This window comes from Xiphophorus hellerii, chromosome 3 (assembly GCF_003331165.1).
Source record: "Xiphophorus hellerii strain 12219 chromosome 3, Xiphophorus_hellerii-4.1, whole genome shotgun sequence".
Lineage (NCBI taxonomy): Eukaryota > Metazoa > Chordata > Actinopteri > Cyprinodontiformes > Poeciliidae > Xiphophorus > Xiphophorus hellerii.
Genome location: NC_045674.1, coordinates 19,172,006 through 19,192,948, shown reverse-complemented (window position 1 = coordinate 19,192,948; position 20,943 = coordinate 19,172,006). Strand labels below are relative to the sequence as shown.

At 41.7% G+C, this 20,943-nt stretch overlaps 1 protein-coding gene across 4 annotated transcripts in view; it reads right to left on the bottom strand.

Moving 5' to 3' along the window:
- kirrel3l (kirre like nephrin family adhesion molecule 3, like) overlaps positions 1–17,240 on the bottom strand; it is a 44,658-nt gene extending 27,418 nt beyond the window's left edge. The window contains exon 1 of one of the 4 annotated variants that reach the window (XM_032557219.1): positions 16,562–17,240. In XM_032557219.1, coding sequence (XP_032413110.1) covers positions 16,562–16,610 — 49 coding nt within the window. In that variant the 5' untranslated portion in view covers positions 16,611–17,240. The remainder of the gene's footprint in view (positions 1–16,561) is intronic. The other 3 variants (XM_032557227.1, XM_032557233.1, XM_032557237.1) reach the window with 3 other exon arrangements.
- Positions 17,241–20,943: the final 3,703 nt, after the last annotated feature.

The following is a 20,943-nucleotide window of genomic DNA, read 5'->3' as shown; positions in this document are numbered from 1 at the left end:
GTAAAAACCAACCCCTTGTCCTACGTAATTTGCTACGTACAGAGGGTCTGGACTCTAGGCTATAAAGAAAACATTGCTTCCTGGAGGCGTGGACTGTGTTGAATTTTAAATTTTAGTTGCTAATGTTTGCCTGTGACTTCTGTAATGCGCCAATTCGATGTTGAGGTTTTCTAATCAGCAACCGGAAATTGCCAGCGCTGTAAACAACCATCCCCCACTGTGTATAGAGAAGTGCTAAGTCGAATGAGGCAGCTGTTAATGTTAATTCAATATTTGGAAGCGCGGCTAACACGGACGGAATGGCTTTATTTATTTCCTCTGTTACCATTGCTAAGGCTATAGACTTACAGTTTTAAAATTGAGCAGAAAATTGACATCATTGTTCACAACTTCTCCTTCCATTCGCTGATTGGCCTGATTTAAATTCTACCAGAAGAATCCATATCAATGGGAGAAAACCAAGATGGAGCAGTGAAGTGAGAATTGAGCAGACTTGCATAGGAAGGCAATGGCCCGGCTTGTCCTCTCCTCAACAACTCCATTCTTCGGTTTAAATACTCTACTTTAACAAAGATATCTCCAAGAGAATATACATTGCAGTCATCAGTTTAGTGATGCTATGTTACACCAGCAACAAAAAACAAACAACTTATATAGCATAGGCATTATATTTTACAGTAACTTATACAAAACCTAAGGCAGACAAAACCCTAAAAAGGACTTTTTCAAATTATAACACTTCTCTTCCCCTAATTGTTAGCAGCAAAGTTCACAAAGTAAAATGCACAAAGTAAAATGCAGAAATAAAATGTCAACAAAACTTGTCTCTGTTGATTTAAACTAAGATGTTCTATTAGGCAATCTGTAAAAATGCAAAACAAGAACAAACCCAGGTTAGCAAATGTTTTCAGAATTCAGAATAAAAATGGCATAAGCAAACAAGAATATTAACTGAAACTAATAAGAGTAAACTTTAAGGTTTTGTGGATTAATGCAGACTTCAAATTAAAGATTTGAATAAAACACTGTGGTTTGTTTGACACTAGCAGATAAAGATGGTAGATGTCTGCTTTAGTATTTGGCCCTCACTGACTAGCAGTTAATTTCAATGTCCGGGTCCAGCTAATGTGAATTTATACTAAAGGAAGGTGCCAAAAGAATTATCTACTGCAGGTAAGTTATTAACCTTTGCTAACTTTTAACAGAAACTCACTTAATAAATCCTGAACCATCCCTAAAAATTACTCCTGACTAAGAGCTTTGAGAACACAAAAAAGGGAGGGAAAATGTAACATGCCAACCTCACTACATCCTGCTTTGTGCTGAGAAAAGGAGGGGAAAGGAAAGGGAAAACTAATTTCCTGAAACTCCATTTCTTAAGCGTTGATTAGTAAAAGAGCATAATTAGAGTGAAATGTGAAGTCAGGGTTTTTCAGATTGCGCTGCTTCCTCCAGAAAAAATCAGGCCATGATTAATGAGTAAATGATTAATGAGGGAACTAATTAATCAATTAATTATTAAGCAAGCACTCTGAAAAAGAAATGGGTAGGATGACAGCGAACAGAGAGTAAAATAGATGCTTAGGTTGTGTCTTGGAGAGGAAGAAAAGAAGCAATCAGGATAAACATCCTGTTTGTTCTGTCAGTTTGTTTCATCTGTAGTTACAGAATAATGAGTACGAAGGATCATAGGAGGAGGTAAAGTCATATGTGCTGCTTTTCATTTGTCTATTTTTTTTTGAGATAACAAGTCTGGAAATTTCACGTTCGCAAATTTCCTAAACATACTTGAGTTAAATCCTTGGGCTTCACATAACATATGCACTTAAACCTTGCACAAAAGTGCTTCCGCAAAAGCTGCGAACGACAGAGAGCTTCTCTGTCTTTAACTAGGACACCCCATCAATCTTTGATAATCTGCACAGAGGGTCTTTCCTGTGTGACCAGGCTGATGGGACTGATGGGACATCATTGCCAGAACTGATGTATGAAACGCAGACTCCAAATGCAACTGTGATATACTGGACCGTTTCAAGTCAAGTTTGACCTTTTTTTCCAAGTTATTAATCACTGCGGTGAAAGAATATATGTGATCTATCCCTCCCACAGGAACTCTGCACACCTTCTTCTTTGGCATGACTTTCTTCTATACCTTTTGCTTAGAGGGGGTGGAATTTTTTTTTCTTTTTTTTTTGTTGTCTGTCAGAAATCCCCAGAGTTACAACACAACAGGATATGGGAGAAAATATTATCTTAAAGCAGACGGGTTTATTGTCTCTATTAAAATGCAGAATTACTCCATAAAGATGCACCCCCTCTGCCTACTACCCCCGTCCCCTGACAACCTGAAACACTTCCTCAAAGCGAGAACATAAGAGAAGAAGCTTTCATCCCCACATATTTTCCCCCGCCGTTTACTGCTGGCCTTATTAAGAGTTGTGAGTGACGGAGGCAGAAAGTGTGCTGGGAGAGTCTCGGGGGGCTTTGATGGAGGCGGGCGATGGAGCCATAGCGAGGCTGAGGGTGAGATCATGCCTGCGTTTATCCTCTTAAAGTGTTTTATAAAGTTCTTTGTTCGTGTACCATATTCTCTAACACGTCTTTTCTTCCTCTGTTCATTCTAGTTTATTGTTGCTCCCAAATGGCCACTGGCTGGACTAGTGCTGTATTCTGTCCTAATCACACCATGGCAATTGCAGATTCCCTCAGAGTCAACTGAGTGTGAATAGATCTTTGTCATCCGGGGTGGGCTGGCTCATTAACTGTGAAATAGTGGACATATGGTGGCTGTGTGTTGGGTTGTATCTGAGTGGAGAATGCCATGGGTTGGGCTTTTGACCCTTGCCTTCACCAAAGTCTGCGGTTTGATGAACTTAAACACGTCTTTGTTCGCTTTGTGTTGGGGTGTGTCTTCAAGTGAAGAATGTTAAGTTTGAAAATAGGGACAGATGTGTGCAATGTGACTGGTTTACTAAACACAAAGCACACACCATCTACACGGCTGCAGATGAACATGCAAATGCCGCTTTGCCATTAAGTGCCCTGTTTGCATGGTGTAAGTACAGCAATGCAGGAATGGATCAGCGTGTATCTCTAGCGGCCAGACTCCTGTGGGATAATCTGTTTTTGTCATGGTGCGATAAGACTTTTAAGAAGTTAATGAGGATGTCCCAGGCATCCACTGTTGTGACAATGGCACTCAAAAAGAGCCACATGTGGGCGTGCCGTGGTGGCGTAGTGGTTAGCGCGACCCATATTTGGAGGCCTTGAGTCCTCGACGCGGCCGTCGCGGGTTCGACTCCTGGACCCGACGACATTTACCGCATGTCTTCCCCCCTCTCCTTCCCCGTTTCCTGTCAGCCTACTATCATATAAGGGACACAAAAGACCCCCTGGAGGGGTAAAAAAAAAAAGCCACGTGTAAGAATACCTGAAGAGTCTCACTTGTGATTATTTGACAGCTACCATCTGAATATTTAAACTTATCTTTAAAGCTCCCTATCTCTCTTAAGTAGGAGTTGTTTGGGCAGAATCAAATAATAAAGATTGTTCACCAGGCTAGCCAGCAAGATTCAGTTATAGTACTTTCTTTTTAAATTGGTCTAGTCTGCTTTCATCAACGCAAAATCTGAAAAACTTAGACTTATCCAACCTGAGTAGTTTAAAACACTAAACAAAAACAAAAAGTCAGCCTTTTTAATGCTTCTTTAGGATTGGCACCACCTTAGAAAGAGACAAAACATAAAAACCACAGTATATATGGACTCAACTGAACTGTTCTATGCTACATAAACATTTTGAAAGATGAAGTTTTTGATTTTCTGAACTGTTATGGGTAACGCACAGCAGGAGAGCTGGCGTGCCTCTGGTTAAATGCTCACGTTTAGCACACATTCGGCACATTCTGCTGAAATGCGTTGAGACAGGATATGCTGGAAGCACAGCTTCTGATAGAACAAGTTCAAAAAGGATTGCTGCATCCATGCTTAGAAGCATTGGCTGCTGTCTGGACGCAGCCTGTGTGAGATGTTAGAAAATAATAGGGGAATATTTTTATACATGTGATGCTGCCGATTTACATATATCTTACTTTTTCTTTTACACATTTTGTTCTGGTAAACCCTAAATTGCTGATATTGTTTTGAGAGATGAATGCATAGTTACCAGGTTCGCCCACCTACAAACTCTTAAACCTATCGCACCCCAGAGACCCTTTGCTAGATAGGCTTAGATTTTTTTTTAATCCATACAATTTAGAGGGGGCTAGCTTGAAAATTGATTATTAATTTATTTTTTGATTATGTCGCTACGTTTTTCTATCCGTTAATTATACCTTGTCCTGTCTTCCCACCTCCTCCCATTATGACAACAATATAATAGAACTACTTTAATTCTTTTGATATCCCACTAGAAGATTGTAGGTGCCCCCCATGTGGAAACCTCTTTCAGAACTTACTGGATGGGCCCCTGATCATAACACCTTTACTCTTAAGTACTATATGTTTGCAAAAATAACACTTACTTTGCGGGTCACATCTACAGATAGGCCTAAGGTTTGCAGCTCTGATAAACAAGTGAAGTGTTACAGGGCTCTTAAGCCCATCTGGTGAGATGATCGATCATTAGACAGAGAGTGGAGATAACTCGCTCAGCTTGCCTGCTGGCTACCACTGATCCCATATCACTCTCGCAGGATACGGTATGAATCACAGGAAGTTGAGATCAATCTATATAGATTGTGCTGTGTGATTACAAATGAAGAAAAAAAAATCCCATCTGGCTTAGCCCCTTTCAATGCCTCAGTGTCTGGCTGTGCTTGTGTACTCGACGCTCCCATCTACGTGCGTTAAATAATAGCTTTTTAACTTTCCCTCCGTACCGATTTTCTGATATTTGCTGTGTCCAATCTGCAATCTGTCCCATCTTTACTCGTTTACTCCGCTCTGTCCATCTCTTCTTAAATCTCCCTGCTTGAGGGAGTCGTCTTTTAAATCTTAATTAAAACAGACTCAGAGTCCCCCCAACCTCCACCCCTCCACCCTCTTGGAGGCTGGCTGAAAGCAGCTTAGAACAATCAAGAGGATGGATTAGAAGTGAGAAGAAAAGACAAGAAGGGGAGAAGCAAGAGGTGGAGGCTGGGTGCGGATGAATAGAACGGCAAAGACCAATATTGAGGGGAAGGAGAAAAATGACCCCTTTCCTTCAGCTGAATGGTCCTCTCTCTTTCCTCCCTATGTGTCGACTCAGGGTCTCTCCCTCTCTCTCTCAGGGCTCTGGAGTCTTGGCCTGACCTATTGACATTCAGCTTCTCGCCAGATTAAGCAGCGAATGGAGCCTCTAGAAAGGGTAAACACACTGGAGGAACAATGACCAACAGGCAGCAACCTTATTGGATTCTAATTAACTGCCAGGAGAGATGGCTAGGGGGATGTTAAGTGCTGTGGGACACAAGTTAAACCCCCAGACCTCAAGTACCACAACTCACATCACCAATTGTCTTCCTTTATGAGGACTGTTAATGTCTTTTCTGTATATTTATTTGCATCATTCGGTTTCTCATTTTCAGGACTCCTACGTAGGGGGTTGAGAAAAGCACAAGAAGGATGAAAAATTATGTAACTTTTTGAGAGCTAAAAAAGCCATGAAAATAAATAACCATCCAGCCATCCACTTTCTTACACTCTTTGGTTTTTTGCAGATTCCACATTTAAAGCTTTGCCAATATCCCTAAAGCATGCCAGCATATATATTAAATACTATGTTTAGTATTTAAAAATATGAGTCTGGAAAAGTTCAGAATTTTGACTTTAAAAATGTGTAGGAACTTTAATGTCCTTTAATTTGAATCACGTTGTTTCATGTTTTACATGTGAAACATAAGAACAGCAAACAGACACTTTTCAAAGCACACAGCTTCCCTGGGCTGACGCTCCCATAATTTCTTTTTTTTTTTTTGACGAGCTGGAATGCAGCTTGTCCCCCTGAGGCAGCTGTTTGACTGATCAGGTTAAAATAGGCTGAAAAATCGGGAGAGATTATTTTATATTAAACAGATTGAATTATCTGCGGTGAAGAATAAGGAAGAAGAAGAGGAAAATCATTTTTCTGCATCGCCCTCGGGAGGAGAACTATGGGAGGAAGTGAGGGAAATAAATGGGAAGGAGTGAGCAGCCGATCCTCAGTGGTCACAAATCTGAAAAATGCAACCTTTTCTTTCTTTGCTCCCTCTCCTCGTCCAAAAGATTTGGGGTGCTAATTTGAGGGAGTCCAAACTGGTCGGGCATACATGTGAACGTCCTTGCTTGAGCACTGGGCACTCTTGTCTTTTTAGTGGTCCCCTGATTAGGCTAACTCACAATGGTGATGTGGTTTCAGGGGTCCCTGGTATGAAGCCACAAGCACTAATTAGACTGGGCTCATTAATGTGTTAGTGTGCGAGAGAGAGGACCCGGACCACCAAGGGTTGAGACTGACATGGGAGGGGGATGCAATGCCTGACTAGAGACAGGCCATTGTCACCTCAGCCAGCATATAAAGCCTTTCATTAATTAGTGTGAAAATACACATGCACACACAAAGTGGCATATATACACACAACCACATGCAGACTCTCACTTCCTTGAAAATACACATATTAAGGCTATGGGTATTCCATATACCCACTGCTTGTTAGCACATTACCTCAAATCAAAGAGCCAACATTTGCCAGAAGAGAGGACTACAAGTGTTATTTGTTGAGGATAATTCCAGCCTAGTGTTATGTGTTTGTCCTTTGGCAACCCTGGTGAGATAAAGTATTTTCTCCCTCACAGAACGAACAAACCTCTTCCCTTGTCCCCATCATGTGAGAGCCTCTGAAACCCTCAGAGTACTTTTTTTAATCAAAGCACGAAGCAAATGAATAAGAGCCTCAGTTGTGATCCAAGCCTGGAGGTGTAAACGGGGGGATCCACATGACCACTGTCCATTTCCACACCATTACTGCAGCAGTCATGGCTGTAATGGGTTGAATTGGGTCATTGATTTCTCTCATCCACCCTGTCTTTCACTCACAAAAAAATAAAAACAGACTGTGCAGGTTCCGCTATATGAGCCCAGACCATTTTAAACAGAATGTTGAATGTGCCAAGACAGCTTTGCACAAAATGTAAACCCTGAGCCTACAGCATAGGTACCACTGGTGCTACCTGGGCTGCCTTAGTGGTGCTCTAGTTTAAATTGGCTCTAGAGGGCTTTTGATGTTAATTGTTTGCAAAGTAACTGATGTAGATTTTTGTTTCATCAGAACCTTCTAAATAGATGTATATATATTTACCATAATCTGTGGCTATACTTTTGTTGTTTTGAAGACAAAATCTAACTAAGATGTATTCTTGTTTAAATAGTTAGTAATGGTACCAAATCGACTGCATTTGCTACATGATATGCTCGGTGATCAGACTAATTATCAATACAAGGTGATAACAATATTCTCTCCATTTTGTGCTTTTAGCCAACATATGAAAGGTTTTAGAGGATAAAAATCAGATGTACAGCTAATCTGGTTTTATTGTAGCTAAATTATACTAAAACAACAACAAAAACAAAAATTTTGTGGAAGACTGAGGTTGGGTTGGGTGAAAACCTCATAATTTTCCAATTTTAATTCTAAGTTCAAGGTGATAATTCTGGGAATTTTTCAAATTTAAAACATGGAAATTTTCCCTTTGACTTAAAATGGAACACATGATTGAGCCATATCATTTAACCATTCAATAGCACAAATGAGAACTTTTTCTTCTTTTTTCATGAATAAAGTAACTTAGGAATCTTACAAAGTCGAAATTCTACTTTATTAGTGTTGTAAATTTCACATCAGAGTGGTGCTACTTGTAAATTTGGTGCATAAAATGCTGGAGAAGTAATACCTTGAGTCAGAAAAAATAACCTACATACACACTCTCGCACATAACCAATGCAATGACTCCAGGTTTGAGTTCCTAGAGGGGTTAAACAAAGGACGGAGTTTAAATTGGCTTTTTAAAAACTCCCTTGACCGCTCATGGAGTTAACATGAGCCACAACAGTCTGTCAGATGTGTGTTTAGAGAAAGAGGAATGGCTAAGCTGAGATTTATAGTGTGGTTAATGGCTAATCTGAAGTGTGACAACTCGAGAGCTTCTCTTGACCAGCCTCAATGGGCCTCCAATCAAGCCTGACAAGCCCTTCCATCCTTGGTCAGCTGTTTTAACTGACCTGTGATTGAGTGGCTTCATTAAGGGTCTGTTTATCTTTCCCTCTACCAGAGTCCTAAAAAGGCTTGTGACATGTCCAACACACCCAGGTACTGCCCCACAGGAACCAGAGCAGATGCATCCCTGTATTAGCACATGAAGAGAAAGCTATGAGTGTGGCATAGACAGCTAATGAACCACCCTTCATCCCCTGATCAGACTTGTATGGCACCACCACCTCACAATTTCTTACCAGAGAATGTTTGCAGGGCATGTAGCTTATGAAGGGCTTGGCATGTGTTGTTAAGAGTAATCCTGCCTGAACAAAATAGCAGACCAGATGAACTCATGACCTCTAAAAAGACAGGGACCCTCCCAAACAAGCCACAACAAACAGCTTTCTGTAGCCACTCTGTGCCTTTGATCTGAAGGAGCTGAGATGAGATCAATCTCCTCTTCCCTCTCTTCTCTTTTGCCCTTTTCTATTTTCCTGTACAGCGTCTCCTTATATGTCTCTTTCCCCTCCTGCTGAGCAGGTGTATAAAATGAGGCGCCTTATTCCTGTGGCACTGGGCCGCGCCTAAAAGTGCAGTCTGTGAAGAGAGCTTTTCTCTCCCTGCCTCTCATCTTTTATCCTTTGCATCGCCTCATCTCCTTTACTCACCCTTTTTCCTCTCCCTTTATCCTTTTCCATCCCCTTTACTCCTTTTAACGCGTTCCCTCGCACTCTTGAATATGAAACAGAGGGCCCAAACCTCTCATCTATCTGAATTCATCAACACCTCCCCGTCTATCTCCTTCTGCGCGTCTCTCTTTCAGCCTATTGTCTGTTTAGCTATACGTCTAATTATGCTGTCTCACTTATGTAATTAGTGCAAAAATAAATGGCTGCCATAGCTTGGTGTGTCCCCCCCAGCACCCCTCCCAATGCAAGCTCTGAGAAAACAAATTATGGAGTACAATAGGTACAAATGGCTTCTGCACCAAACCACATGATGGATGCATTCTGGGTTCCCTGCATCTCATCCTTTCTCTTTTTTCCCTCACTCCCTCACTCTCTTTACTCTTCCTTCTTTCTCCATTATCTCCAGCTCTATATGTCTCTGTTCGGAAACTAGAGAGGACTTGAGCGCTTTCTCACCCACCTATCCCATCATTGGATGGCTATATCATCTGTCTTCTCTTCTTGGCAATGACACTATATTCACCCTGACAAGATATTAAGCAAACTACTTTTTTTCCCTCCCCATCTTTTCTTTTTCTCTCTGCTCTGAGCCCTTCCCTTCTCTTTCCCCGTTGTCTCCAGTGGTTCCCTTTTCTCCACTATCCCCCAGAGCATTCCGTAAACCATGACTGCAGAGGAAACGCCTGGGACTTTCAAAAGCAAACAGCGAGCGTCCCCGTGCCATAGCCCCATCTGTGGATAGTCTGAGCGGGGGAACAATCGGTCCCTGTACTCCTCCGCTTCGTTCTATTTCCGGCCCCCAGGGATCTGCACAACGCAAAGGATATCTCAGTCAGATGGGTGCAATGTGCTGGAACAATGGTTGGACTGCTTCCTCTTTAGAAGATGGGTGTTTGGTTTACCGTAGCCAGCTTGGGAAGCACTTAGGCATGTGTGTTTTTGCCCTCCCTGTAGCATCTTCACAAAAATGTAGCAAACGTCTGCTGCACCACCCTTATCTGCACTCTCAAGCTGACACATGGACGCTCATGAGAGGACGCGATTCTTAGCCCAGGGTGTTGCATTATCAACTTTCTGTTAATCCGCCTCAGACTTTCAGTCAGTTACCCCTTTGTTGCTTTTCACCTCTGTTGTCTGAGAAGAAGAACAGCAGGTTTTCTTTACACTAACACAAGTATATCCATTACCTGGAATGCTAGGCTCCTGGCAGTAAATCCTTTTGACCCCCCTGTGCCTTTCTTTCTTTTCTCTCTCCCTCTCCATCTCTCATGCTGAGCCCATTGTTATCTTTGCATCAGCTTTCTTTCCCCAAACAGACACGAGAGAGACACACCTTACCCTTCCACCACCCACCATTACCACCTCAGCCACCTACACACTTTGCTCTTCGCTCACTTCTCCAAACCACTTAATGGCATTAACATGTTTTACCACTCAGGGAACTGCAGTTAAATTTTCAATCAATAAGCTTTGACTGACATCTCTTCAGATTTTGGATCTCCTCTTTACCTCCTAGGCTGAGATTCCTAAGTTTTCCCAGCAAAAAAAAAAAAAAAAAGGAAACACAATACAGGCTATGTTTACTCTAAACCTACAGAGAACCTCCTGAAACAACACAGAGCAGCCCAAGCAAGAACAGACCAACTATTTTGGTTATTACTTTGATCAATAACAAAATATTTATCCTGGAATCACTAGAAGTGTGAACTGATGGAGTTATAGAAAGTGATGAAAAGAGAGTTTGGAGAGGAATGCTAGATTAGATCAAAGTGACAGTGATCTTTATTCTTCAGTGAGTCCCAGGCACACTCATATCAAAGATATTGGCATGAGAAGTACTAAAGAGTTTTCTTTTTAATTGTTTGATACAAAGAAAAGTTAATACATAGTCTTTATGCAGCCTAAAGTGTAAAGTTATTGCCCTGACCATTTGCTGTTTACTGGTGCGGGTGTGTTTAAATACTGGCAAAAGACTGGACATTGGAACTTCCAACTGGACATTTACTGGTCTGAGCTAAACAAAGTGAAAATCTGTCATTTTGCGGTCAACAGTCTATTTCTTGGTTCATCTCCACTATAACATCTATGTTAGTGATTGTGGAGATGAGGTGTTAATTGAGTTGCAGTGTCAACTGGACAGTCTCACTGCACCTTCTATCTATAGAAAAAAAGCACACAGCCCTGAAGATGTCAGATACTCGTCCCAGCCCATCAGTTACTCTTTCAGTGTCTGCCCTTGACCTCTCTGAGTATGCCTATGTGTTAGGGATGTTGCCTCAGCAAGCTTCTTTTGATCCATTTCTATCTGAGCTCTTAGCCCTAGTGCATAGCGCTGAATATTTCAGCTCCTCTGCTCAGTAAGTGCCACCAACAATCAAATTTCATAAATAGGAAGTGAGAAGTGAAGTAAAATGGATCAGCATCTGGTGTCAAATTAATGCTGTCTGGTGGCACTGCAAATAGGACTTTTCGTTTTCCCTGCGAGACTCCCCTTGGCTGCCAAAATCCATACAGCTATCTCTAATACAAGGTTAAAGAACACGGCTGGTGAAGATAACACAGGAACAGATATTGCTGCGACGCAGAAGATAAATTTCAATTTGCTGTTGGTTTTTGTCTCTCGGCAGGAGATATGAAATCCTTGTCTTCCCAGGCAGCAATTGATTGGAAAATAAAAATTAATGTGTGGTCCTATATGTCTCATGTTTTTTCTGTCTTGGTTTCTGGGTTTAGAGTCTTCTGGAGCGGTGATACATCTCTCTAGAAGGAGGTGACACTTGTGTTTTTAGGGGAGATAAATGCAATTCAAGCCTTTCTTGAAATAGCTGCTACTGTATGAATGCGGCTCTTCGCCTTGGGGGGATGTTTTAATGAAAGGCACCAAATTAATCCCACTTTCCCCCTCTCTCCATTCTTTCCATTACTGTGTTTGCATAGAAGAATAAAAGGGTAAATAACTTTCTGCTTTCACCCCTCTTTTCTATGCTGATGATACAAGGAAGGGATGTGTGTGTGAGTAAGTGGGTGGGGGGTCTCAAGGCAGGATGCTGACATGGCCCTCCTTTGCCCTATTCCCTTTCATTTCCTCTACAGATCTTCCGACTGACCCAAAGGAAGACATGGTGAGGATGTGCGAAGACGCACACGGGGACAGACTGAAGACAAAAGGAGGATGGGCGGATAGAGATAAAAATAAAACTGGATGAGGCCAAGTGCCGTCAATAGTTTGCTACCTGGCTACTTTTGTGCTTTCCTGTGGTTTTGTCTGAACCAGCAGTGCACATCCAGTTAAGTTGCTCAGAGCTGATAACGACGCCTCAGGACATGCTGCCAAGTTCTTTATCTGTGTTTACCCAAATGGCAAAACTGATTAGAGACAAGCAATGTTATCAAGCTCCATTGTTCTCTGTTTTAGTTCAGACTTCTTCTTCCGTAAGAGTGGGGGAAGGGGAAACATGAGGATATGAAGAGAGCTAGAAAGACAGTGGTCTAAGGTTGTCACAGAAAACATAGCATTATTAAAAATCTTGGTCTTGTGCAAATATTTAGCATTTCCTCATCAAATTTTGAGATTTTAACACAAAAAATGTACAGCATACTACTGATTAATAGGTTTTTAAAGAATCTAGAAAAGCCTAGAAATTTTAAATATGATTTCAAGAATGCTGAAACGCTCCATCCATCACATAGTTTATATGGTCTTGTTGAAGTTTTTTTTTTCTAGAAAAAAGAAGTGATGGAGAAACAGAGTTTTCTCCAACAGCGTGGAGCATAGTTCAACACAATGATGGCCTCTCCTCCACCTGTTGCTGTGCAGTGCTAGCCAGCTAATCAAAGCCATTACACTTTTTCATACATATATATAATAATAATAATAATAAATATTTGGTTGCCTGGAAGTATTTACAGTCTGCAAAAACACACAGACCAATATTTTGGAAGCTGAAGGTGCTTTGCACAGTACTTTTATTCTAATGTTGGGAAGCTAAAGGCTGTTTTCCCAGATTTTTTCAAAACAAAACATTTAGTGAATTTATTCCATAGATCTGTTACATTTGTATTGCCATGAAACCATAGTGAATTTACTTAGAGTGATCTTACAGTGAGAATCTCATCCTGACCCATGTCTAATTCAGATTCCACTTCCAGTACAAAATCCTTCAAGAAACCCATTACTCAGAGCTCATCCAGGATACCCAGCAGAGAGGAAAATATCCATATCTTTGCCATGACTTTGTCTTCTAAATAATGCAATACTTTGGTGTTCAGGACTCAGATGTGTTCGAATTCTGCTGTGTTTGCACTATCTTGCACCTCATCTCTCACACACCTCACTGGCTTGCTGGGGTTTTCTGCCTCTCCAAACTTTCTACCATGGAATCCTTTTATCATTAGGGCTTAAATTTTTTTTTTTGAAGAAGTAAGGACAAAGTGATTATAACCATGATTCTGGGTTTGTTTGACAAGAGCAACAAGACAGAAAAAAAGTTTTGGAGACCTCAGTGGAATTTGTTTCTGTTTACTAGACACTTTTCTGCTTAATCACCAAGATGCCGGTGACACATCTAAGTCTCATCCCCGCTAAGCCTCCCTCCCCACCATATTCCTCTACCCCCGGCTTCTTCTTTAACTGTCCCCATCCAGACTCCATCCAAGAGAATTCAAAGAGCCCAGAGTGTCAGTTCATAAAATATGCACGGCTGCTTAAAGCAAACCTCTTGGGCTCTGTTGTCTCTGCATCCACATACAAAGTTGTGCTCCATGTAGAGAAGACCAATCTTTAGTAATGAGGAAAAGAGGAATGACAAGGGAGGGGTGGAGAGTATTCCTTGCTTCCCCTGCTACATTACAGTTCTACATCTGAACTCCATTGCACGAAGTACATGATAGTGAATGGGGCTTTTCAGAACCTTTGGTGAAAGTCTGCTTTCTGCCTCCGGCCCATTAGGCAGACTTGCTCTCATGTCCTCCCGATTCGCAGTCACACATTCAGGCAACTGGGTAAAAAGAGCTGTGAGAAGAAGTAAAGGAAGCAAGGTGGAAAATTTCCTCCGCATTACACTATAGTGAGACGTGAGTGGCGACACGACTTAAGAGGAAGGGAGAGAAACTTGTAATCTCAGCTTGCAGCCTTTGAACTCGGCCCGATGAGACGCAGGCGACCCAAAGCAAAAGGTTCCAAAGAAGAGCTCACTGAAGATTACTCGGAATACTGATGCAGTGTGGAATCCAATTCCTCTGGGAGCCCTCTGAGAAAGTAAATTATCTGTGTTGAGCAAGCCTACATTCATTGAAATGTAAGCAATATGCCACGCAAAAATAATAGAAAAAGGGAAACCACAAGTTGAAGTTGGATACATTTATGAGTGCAACCAGTTGTGAGCATATGTGCCTTATAGAGTGACCCAGTAAATGAGGTCTAGGGTCTCTTAGGTTCTAATTAGGGCAGATGTCACCATTTTCATTATTTGTGTGTGTTTGTGTGGTGAGAGAGCACAAGAGAGAAATGCTAGTGTTTCCAATGTGCATTGGGGTTGAGGTCAAGGGATATATGCCACTATCTGGCTTTGGCTTCTTCTCATCCAGCTGCTGCTGCTCTGTCAGGGACCGGTTTACTGGTGTCATGTACCCTCCCTCGGGCTTTTGAATAATAACAAAACCATGCGGAACCGGGGGCTGGAGGTGAAGACGTACACGTGCAGGAAATGGCCATTTGGGCAAGCTTTGCCATTTGCTGAGAGCTGCTAGGGGGAAACTGATTCATGCAAGAAACTAAAAATGCAGCCCAAAGGGTTCAGATTTTTTTTTTTTTTTCCTACAACTTCTGTCCCTCCAAGAAAAGACCTGTGCTAGAACGGGACTGTTGTGTATTCTCAATGACATGAAATTAATTTGTTCTTTTTAAAGTGTTAACTCTATGCATCCACGGGCTGCAAAGAGATTTTCACAGTATGATAACCCGAATAAAACATAATAGTTTAATCATTTTCCTTTTGACACATACATTAAAAAAAAGAAATAGAACAAACAGTTGCTAAGTAATATTTTAAAGACGCTCAGGATTCTGCTTTAATGTTTAATTTTTTTTCTCTCCATAGAGAGAACACACACTGACAGTATAACAATTTGACTTGTGCTGGATAATTACTTGAACTATTGACTCGTGTATGTATTCTACTGTTAACGGCTTTAGACACATGAATAGAATGCCCACAGCAGTTTTATGACAGTGTTAATTAAATAAGAGCTCCTTTAGTTTCCACAACATAAGGGTCCCTGTTTCTGGAGTCTCAAATATTCTCAAGCAGCCTCTCTGCTTTTTCTCTGTCTAGCACAAGCAGCAAAAATGATTGTGATTCCAATTACATTTGTCAATTCTTTTAAATCCTAAATGAATCTAATTGTGAAAGTTTTTTAAAAAAAGAAATACTGATTTAACTTTTAGAAGTAAGTACAAATGTACATATTTTTTGTGAGAGACCTCCTAGGAGCCCTCCACTGCTGGCCTGGGGGGTCCCTAAGCAGCAGCTTAGTTTGTTTATCCCTTGGGCCGGCTCTGAGCAGCTGCTCAAAAATGCAGCTTGTTGATCCCGATGTTTATACTTCTGTAAACTCTCACAAGCCTAGCAGAACAACAGTCACAAGTTTCATTTAAATATGCATTCAAACATCTACTAAAATTTCCAAATGCAGAAATATGTAATATTCAGTTTTCTTTTAAAAATGTATAACATCTTTCAAAGCGCAGTGAGCACGTTTTGCCAAGCTGGCACATAAACAAAGCGTTAAGTAAATCCTACAAACAAAAAAAAGCAGAAGAGAGTGGTGATGTGTGTCTGTGTGTGGGGGACGCGAGCGGGGGAGACAGGTGCTTTGTGTCTCTGCTCGCTTGAAGAAAAACAAACGCTCTCACCCAATTTGTCTGTCCCACTCACTTTTCCGATCCACGCTCACTCTCTCTCTACCCTCCCTGCGTCCCTCCACATCTCTCTCTATGCACCCCTCTACATCCCCACCTATGCGTCTTTCCTCTGTTTTCACTCAAAATCTACAACCACACCACATGCCGGGCCAGTTAATCTTTTCTTAAAGGAAAACCGCCGCTGAGTAACTTTGCAGGGTTGAAGGGACGAGGAGCCGTGCCATCAGCGCTTGCAGGACTCGCTTTGTTTGTCCCAGTCATTCTCGTGGATTGGTCCACGCTTTTGTGTTCCGAACTGGCTCCCACACATGCTCTGTGCAGTCCAAATCCACAGTTTTCTACTTGCTAAAAGAAAAACACCCAGAGAGGTACTTTATGTAGGTGCGCCCCGAAGCCGTAATTCTGCGCGAAGTCCCCCACTTAAAACAGAGATCCTGTATTTGCACAAGAGCAGAGACCATTTGGGATAAACCCAAATTACGCATACACATTATTCACTCGGGCATACATGGGGTGAAACCCTTTGATGCAGCTGGCAGCTGCCTTTTCTCTCTTTTCCTTTTTTTAAAATAAGTGATTAAACATTTACTGGTCATTAACAGCTGTGAAATGTAGCATTGCAGCAGACCAGCGCACTGAGGCGACTTGACGCAGCGCCATATGGAGCAGCAATCCATCCCCTTCCATCAATACAGACCTGCAGGCTAAATAATAAAACAAAACTGAATAAAAACATCTTACCTGTCACCATAAGGCAAAAGACGAGATATAGAGAAGTCATTTCAGACATCCTGCCCACTGACTGTGTAGGGTGAAAAGATCTACGCCGACCGAGATGGCTGGGTCCACCGCGGCACCAGAATCAGAAGAAAAAGCGCACCGAGATCTGTCTATAACCGCATCCAGTGTGGAGAAATGACTCTGAACGCTCCGATCAGTGCTTAAACTCTCACTTAGCTGTAAATCTCCATAGTTGGTAACTTTCCCGCAGCATCAGCTCCTTCAGTGTCTGTTCCTTGCCTCGCTGGCACGGCTCTTGCCTCCTTCTCCGCTCTCCGGCAGACTGTCAGAGATTCTCACGCTTCAGTCAAGCTTCATCCACGGTCCGCCTTTAAGTCTTCTCCAGCATGCTGCTGATGCTGACCCGGAGTCGCTCGGAAGCGATCTATACTCCGCCACAGCGCGCAGCCAAACAATTCCGATGAAGTTGGCTGTCTGCGGTCCGCTGGAGTCTCTGCTCTCACTGTACCTCACACTCTCTGCCTCTGTCCCTCACACAGGCTTCTTCCTCCCAGGCGGGTCTCCTTGCTTTTACTTCTCTCTCCTTCTTCCCAATAAGAAATGCACTCTGACAGTCAGGTGGTGGGGTTCAAATCTGGCAAGAGCTGACTCGCAGGAGCCCCAATGCCTCAGATGCTTCATCCGGAGGGTGCCCACCCCCGGCGGCCCACGCCCCCAGGGGGCTACCATTGGCTGAGCAGGCGTCAGGAGGAGCGTTTTAAAAACAGTTCATCTCTGTTAAATGACTGCACGATCACGATGAGTTGAAAGAAGACTAATCGTGAAATTTGAAGTTTATACAATGATGAATTAAAATCCTGGAATGCTGTCTATTTAATTGCTGCCAAGATAAAAATCAATTTCCTGGTGGTACAACACGATTCTAAGTATTCAGTAAGCAGGGTTTTCAAATTTCCAGATTATTAGTAAATTGCCTTCATTTAAATGTTTACCGCTTGATTTTTACCAAAACCCTAGCTAGATGTTGTTAGCACTATTCCCTTGAAGCATGAACGTCTCATTCTTACGGAATAGAGTGATGTGACAAAGTTTTCCCCTCTTCCTGGTCATCTTTTTTTTTTTTTTTTTTTGCTTATTTGTTACACTTCAATGTTTCAGAAACAATAAAATACAGTTAATCCAAACCTCCATAGAATGTCACTGTGTGAATAAGTGATTGCCCCACTAAATCTAATAACTGGGTAGGCCACCCTTAGCAGCAACAATTACAATCACTCATTTATGCAGAATTGTTCTAAATTTTGCCACATTGCCTAAAAAGTAAAAAAAAAATAAAAATCTTAACAGGTCAAAATCTTTACCTGTTAATATTCTCAATAGCAATCTTAACCTGATTTTCAATAGGAATCAGTTTAAGACTTTGACTAGGCCACTCCAAAGTCTTCATATTGTTTTTCTTCAGACATTGAGTGGTGCTGATGTTTTGGATCATTGTCCTGCCGGAGTTCATTTCAGCTTCTGGTCACAGACATTTGGCCGGGTACTCTCCTTTTTTGGTAGATAGTAAAATACTGTATATTGTTCCATGTATCACAGCAAGTCTTTCAGTTCCTGAAGCAGTAAAACAGCCTCAGATCATCGCCATGTTTTACTATGGTATTCTTTTTTCTGAAATGTGGTGTTACCTTTATGCCAGACATACTGGGACAAACACACATACTGGGACAAACACACATACTGGGACAAACACCTTCCAAAAGTTCAACTTTTGTCCCATCAGTCCACAATGTTTTCTCGAAGGTTTTGGGGATCATCAAGATGTGTTCTGGAAAAATTTAGAAGAGCCTTACTGTCATGCTTTGCGTTGGTTTCCAATTTGGAACTCTTGTCTGCAGGCCATTCTTGCCTCGTCTCTTTCTTATGGCGGAGACATGAACTCTGACCCTAACTGAGGCATGCGGTTCTTTGGATGTTGTTGTGGGGTCTTTAGTGGCCTCTTGGATAAGTCATCTGTGCGCTCTTGGGGTAATTTTCTTGTTGGCTGGCCACTCTTGGGAAGCTTCATCACTCCTCCATGTTTGCACCATTTGTGGATAATGTCTCCCAAAGCTTTGTAACCCTTTCCAGACTTATTGCTTTCTTTTTAATATGTTCCCGAATTTCTTTAGACATGATGCCTAGCTTTTGAGGATCATTTGGTGTACTTAATTTTTTCAGGCAGGTACTATTTAAGTTATGTTTACACTGAGAACAAGTGTGGCAGTACTCATATCTAGATGTGGCCAGAGAAAGTGAATTCAGATGTGAAAATACCACAGTTATGGTTTAATGGGAGTGAATGTAGATTTAGACTTTTTTCCCTCAGTTCTTGTCCATTTCATGCCATAGACTAAGCTTTTAAGCACATTTTGTAAGTTTCAATAGCATTGAATCAGGGATACTGACAGGACAAAGATCCAATAAAATGGTAAATGGCTTGTACTTACATAGTGCTTCTTCAAGCCCAGAGGATGCCAAAGCGCTTCACATTACGGTCATTCACTCATTTACGCACACACTCACACTAATCAGAACTATTTTTGGAATGGGTAAAAAGAGACTGACATTAAGCTTCTGGAATAGCTTTGTCTTTGACACCTCCTCAAAAGAGGTCTTCAACTCTCAAAGGTTCTGGGGTTTTCTTCTACACACTCTGATCTTCTGTTTTTTCCATTGCTTCCCAGTTGGTTTTAGCTCAGGTGACTGACTTGGCCATTGTAGGAGTTTTTCTTTTTCTGTGTCCATTTGAGAGTTTGAGAGCATCTGATGATTCTTTTGGCACCTCTGTCAGAAATCTTTCAGTGAGTAGATGGTCGGGACTGATTTATAGTGAAATGATGTTCTTTCTACTTCCAGATCCTGGTCCCAGTGGTACTCACTGGAACAGAGAATTTTACACTAAAGTCTGAAATCAATGATATGAAATTGTTTTGTATCTATAAGGTTGCGAGTGTGTCTTGATCTTTGCCCAGCCTCAGATGCTTATGTGTAAAACTCTGGCCCATTAGAGGCCTTCAATTAGGACTAAACACACTGGTATTACTTTGCATTGACAGCTATTTTCATGGGTATTATTATTACCTTTTATGAGTTATCATTTGAGTGTAAAAAAAAAGACAACTATTGTCAGTTCTCAAATTAGTATTAACCTGTAAGTTTATAATTCACCTTCTTTCAGCTATTGTTTGTCATTGTGCAGTAGATGCTAAGATGAACACAAATGAATGGAAGCAATATTACCATATTCCAACAAAAGCCTCAGCTTTTATAAGAGATGAGAACAGTGCTGTCTGTTACTCGCCTGTGTCTGTTTGTAGTCTTCTTCTTTGATGTTGTTCATTACTTATTTAAGGATCTATTGATTAGTCAAAATAATAGGCCTTTCAGTCATCTGGTTAATCAGTCTTTCATTTGTATATTGTACCAAGCAAAGCCTGAGGCTCATTTATTGTCGACACAACCTTCCTTATAAGCACACACACACAAATATAAAGGTACACATGCATAAAATGTGCCTGTTAACTCATCCAGGTGGTTCAAGCTCTGTAAGACTGAAAAATTCATCAAAGAGCCTCGACTTGGACGCTGAGGACTTCAGCACATGTGTATCTCTGAAAACATCAACCATACACACACGCACACACACAAATAGAAATTGATTCTCTCTCTTTTTTTTTAAAATTTAGTTAAACATTGAACCATAGTGATTAGGGTTTGCTCCTCAAGAGGCTTCCTCCCTCCAAACAGTAGTTTTAAAACCCCAGGGTTGGCCTTCCTGTTTATTGCCTCCCTGTAATGCAAACATAAGGGTCCCCTGCTAGTAAACACATGTTGATGGAAGAAACAGCTTGCACAGCTGGGAAGCCAACCCAGGTTAGTGTGTGTGTGAGCATGTCAGTAAATGGGGGTGTCTGTGTGTGTGTGTCTACGTGTGAACATAGATGCTTACTTGATGTTTTTACTTATGACAGTTCAGATGTGATGTACACTTCTAAATGCTTTAGATGTGGATCAAAAGACGAAAGTCGTCAATCACACGCACGCACCCCGCGCCCCCGCACACACGCACACAAGCATGCAAATGCAAACGCACACAAAGCATTGGTGTGAGTGTCAGCCAAAGGGTGTATATGTGATACCGTCAATCAGTCACCAAAAGCGCTCTTTGGGTGAGCAGTAAAACAGCAGGGAGCCTTCACCAGTTGTGCTCTGCTAATAAAATCAACATCCATTGTGTGAAGTCTGTCACTATGCATGATGCTGTGATTGAAATGCGTGGTCTCCTATGGCTCACACAGATGGACAGGAAGATGAGGCAAAACAGATGACACATGCCGCAGCAT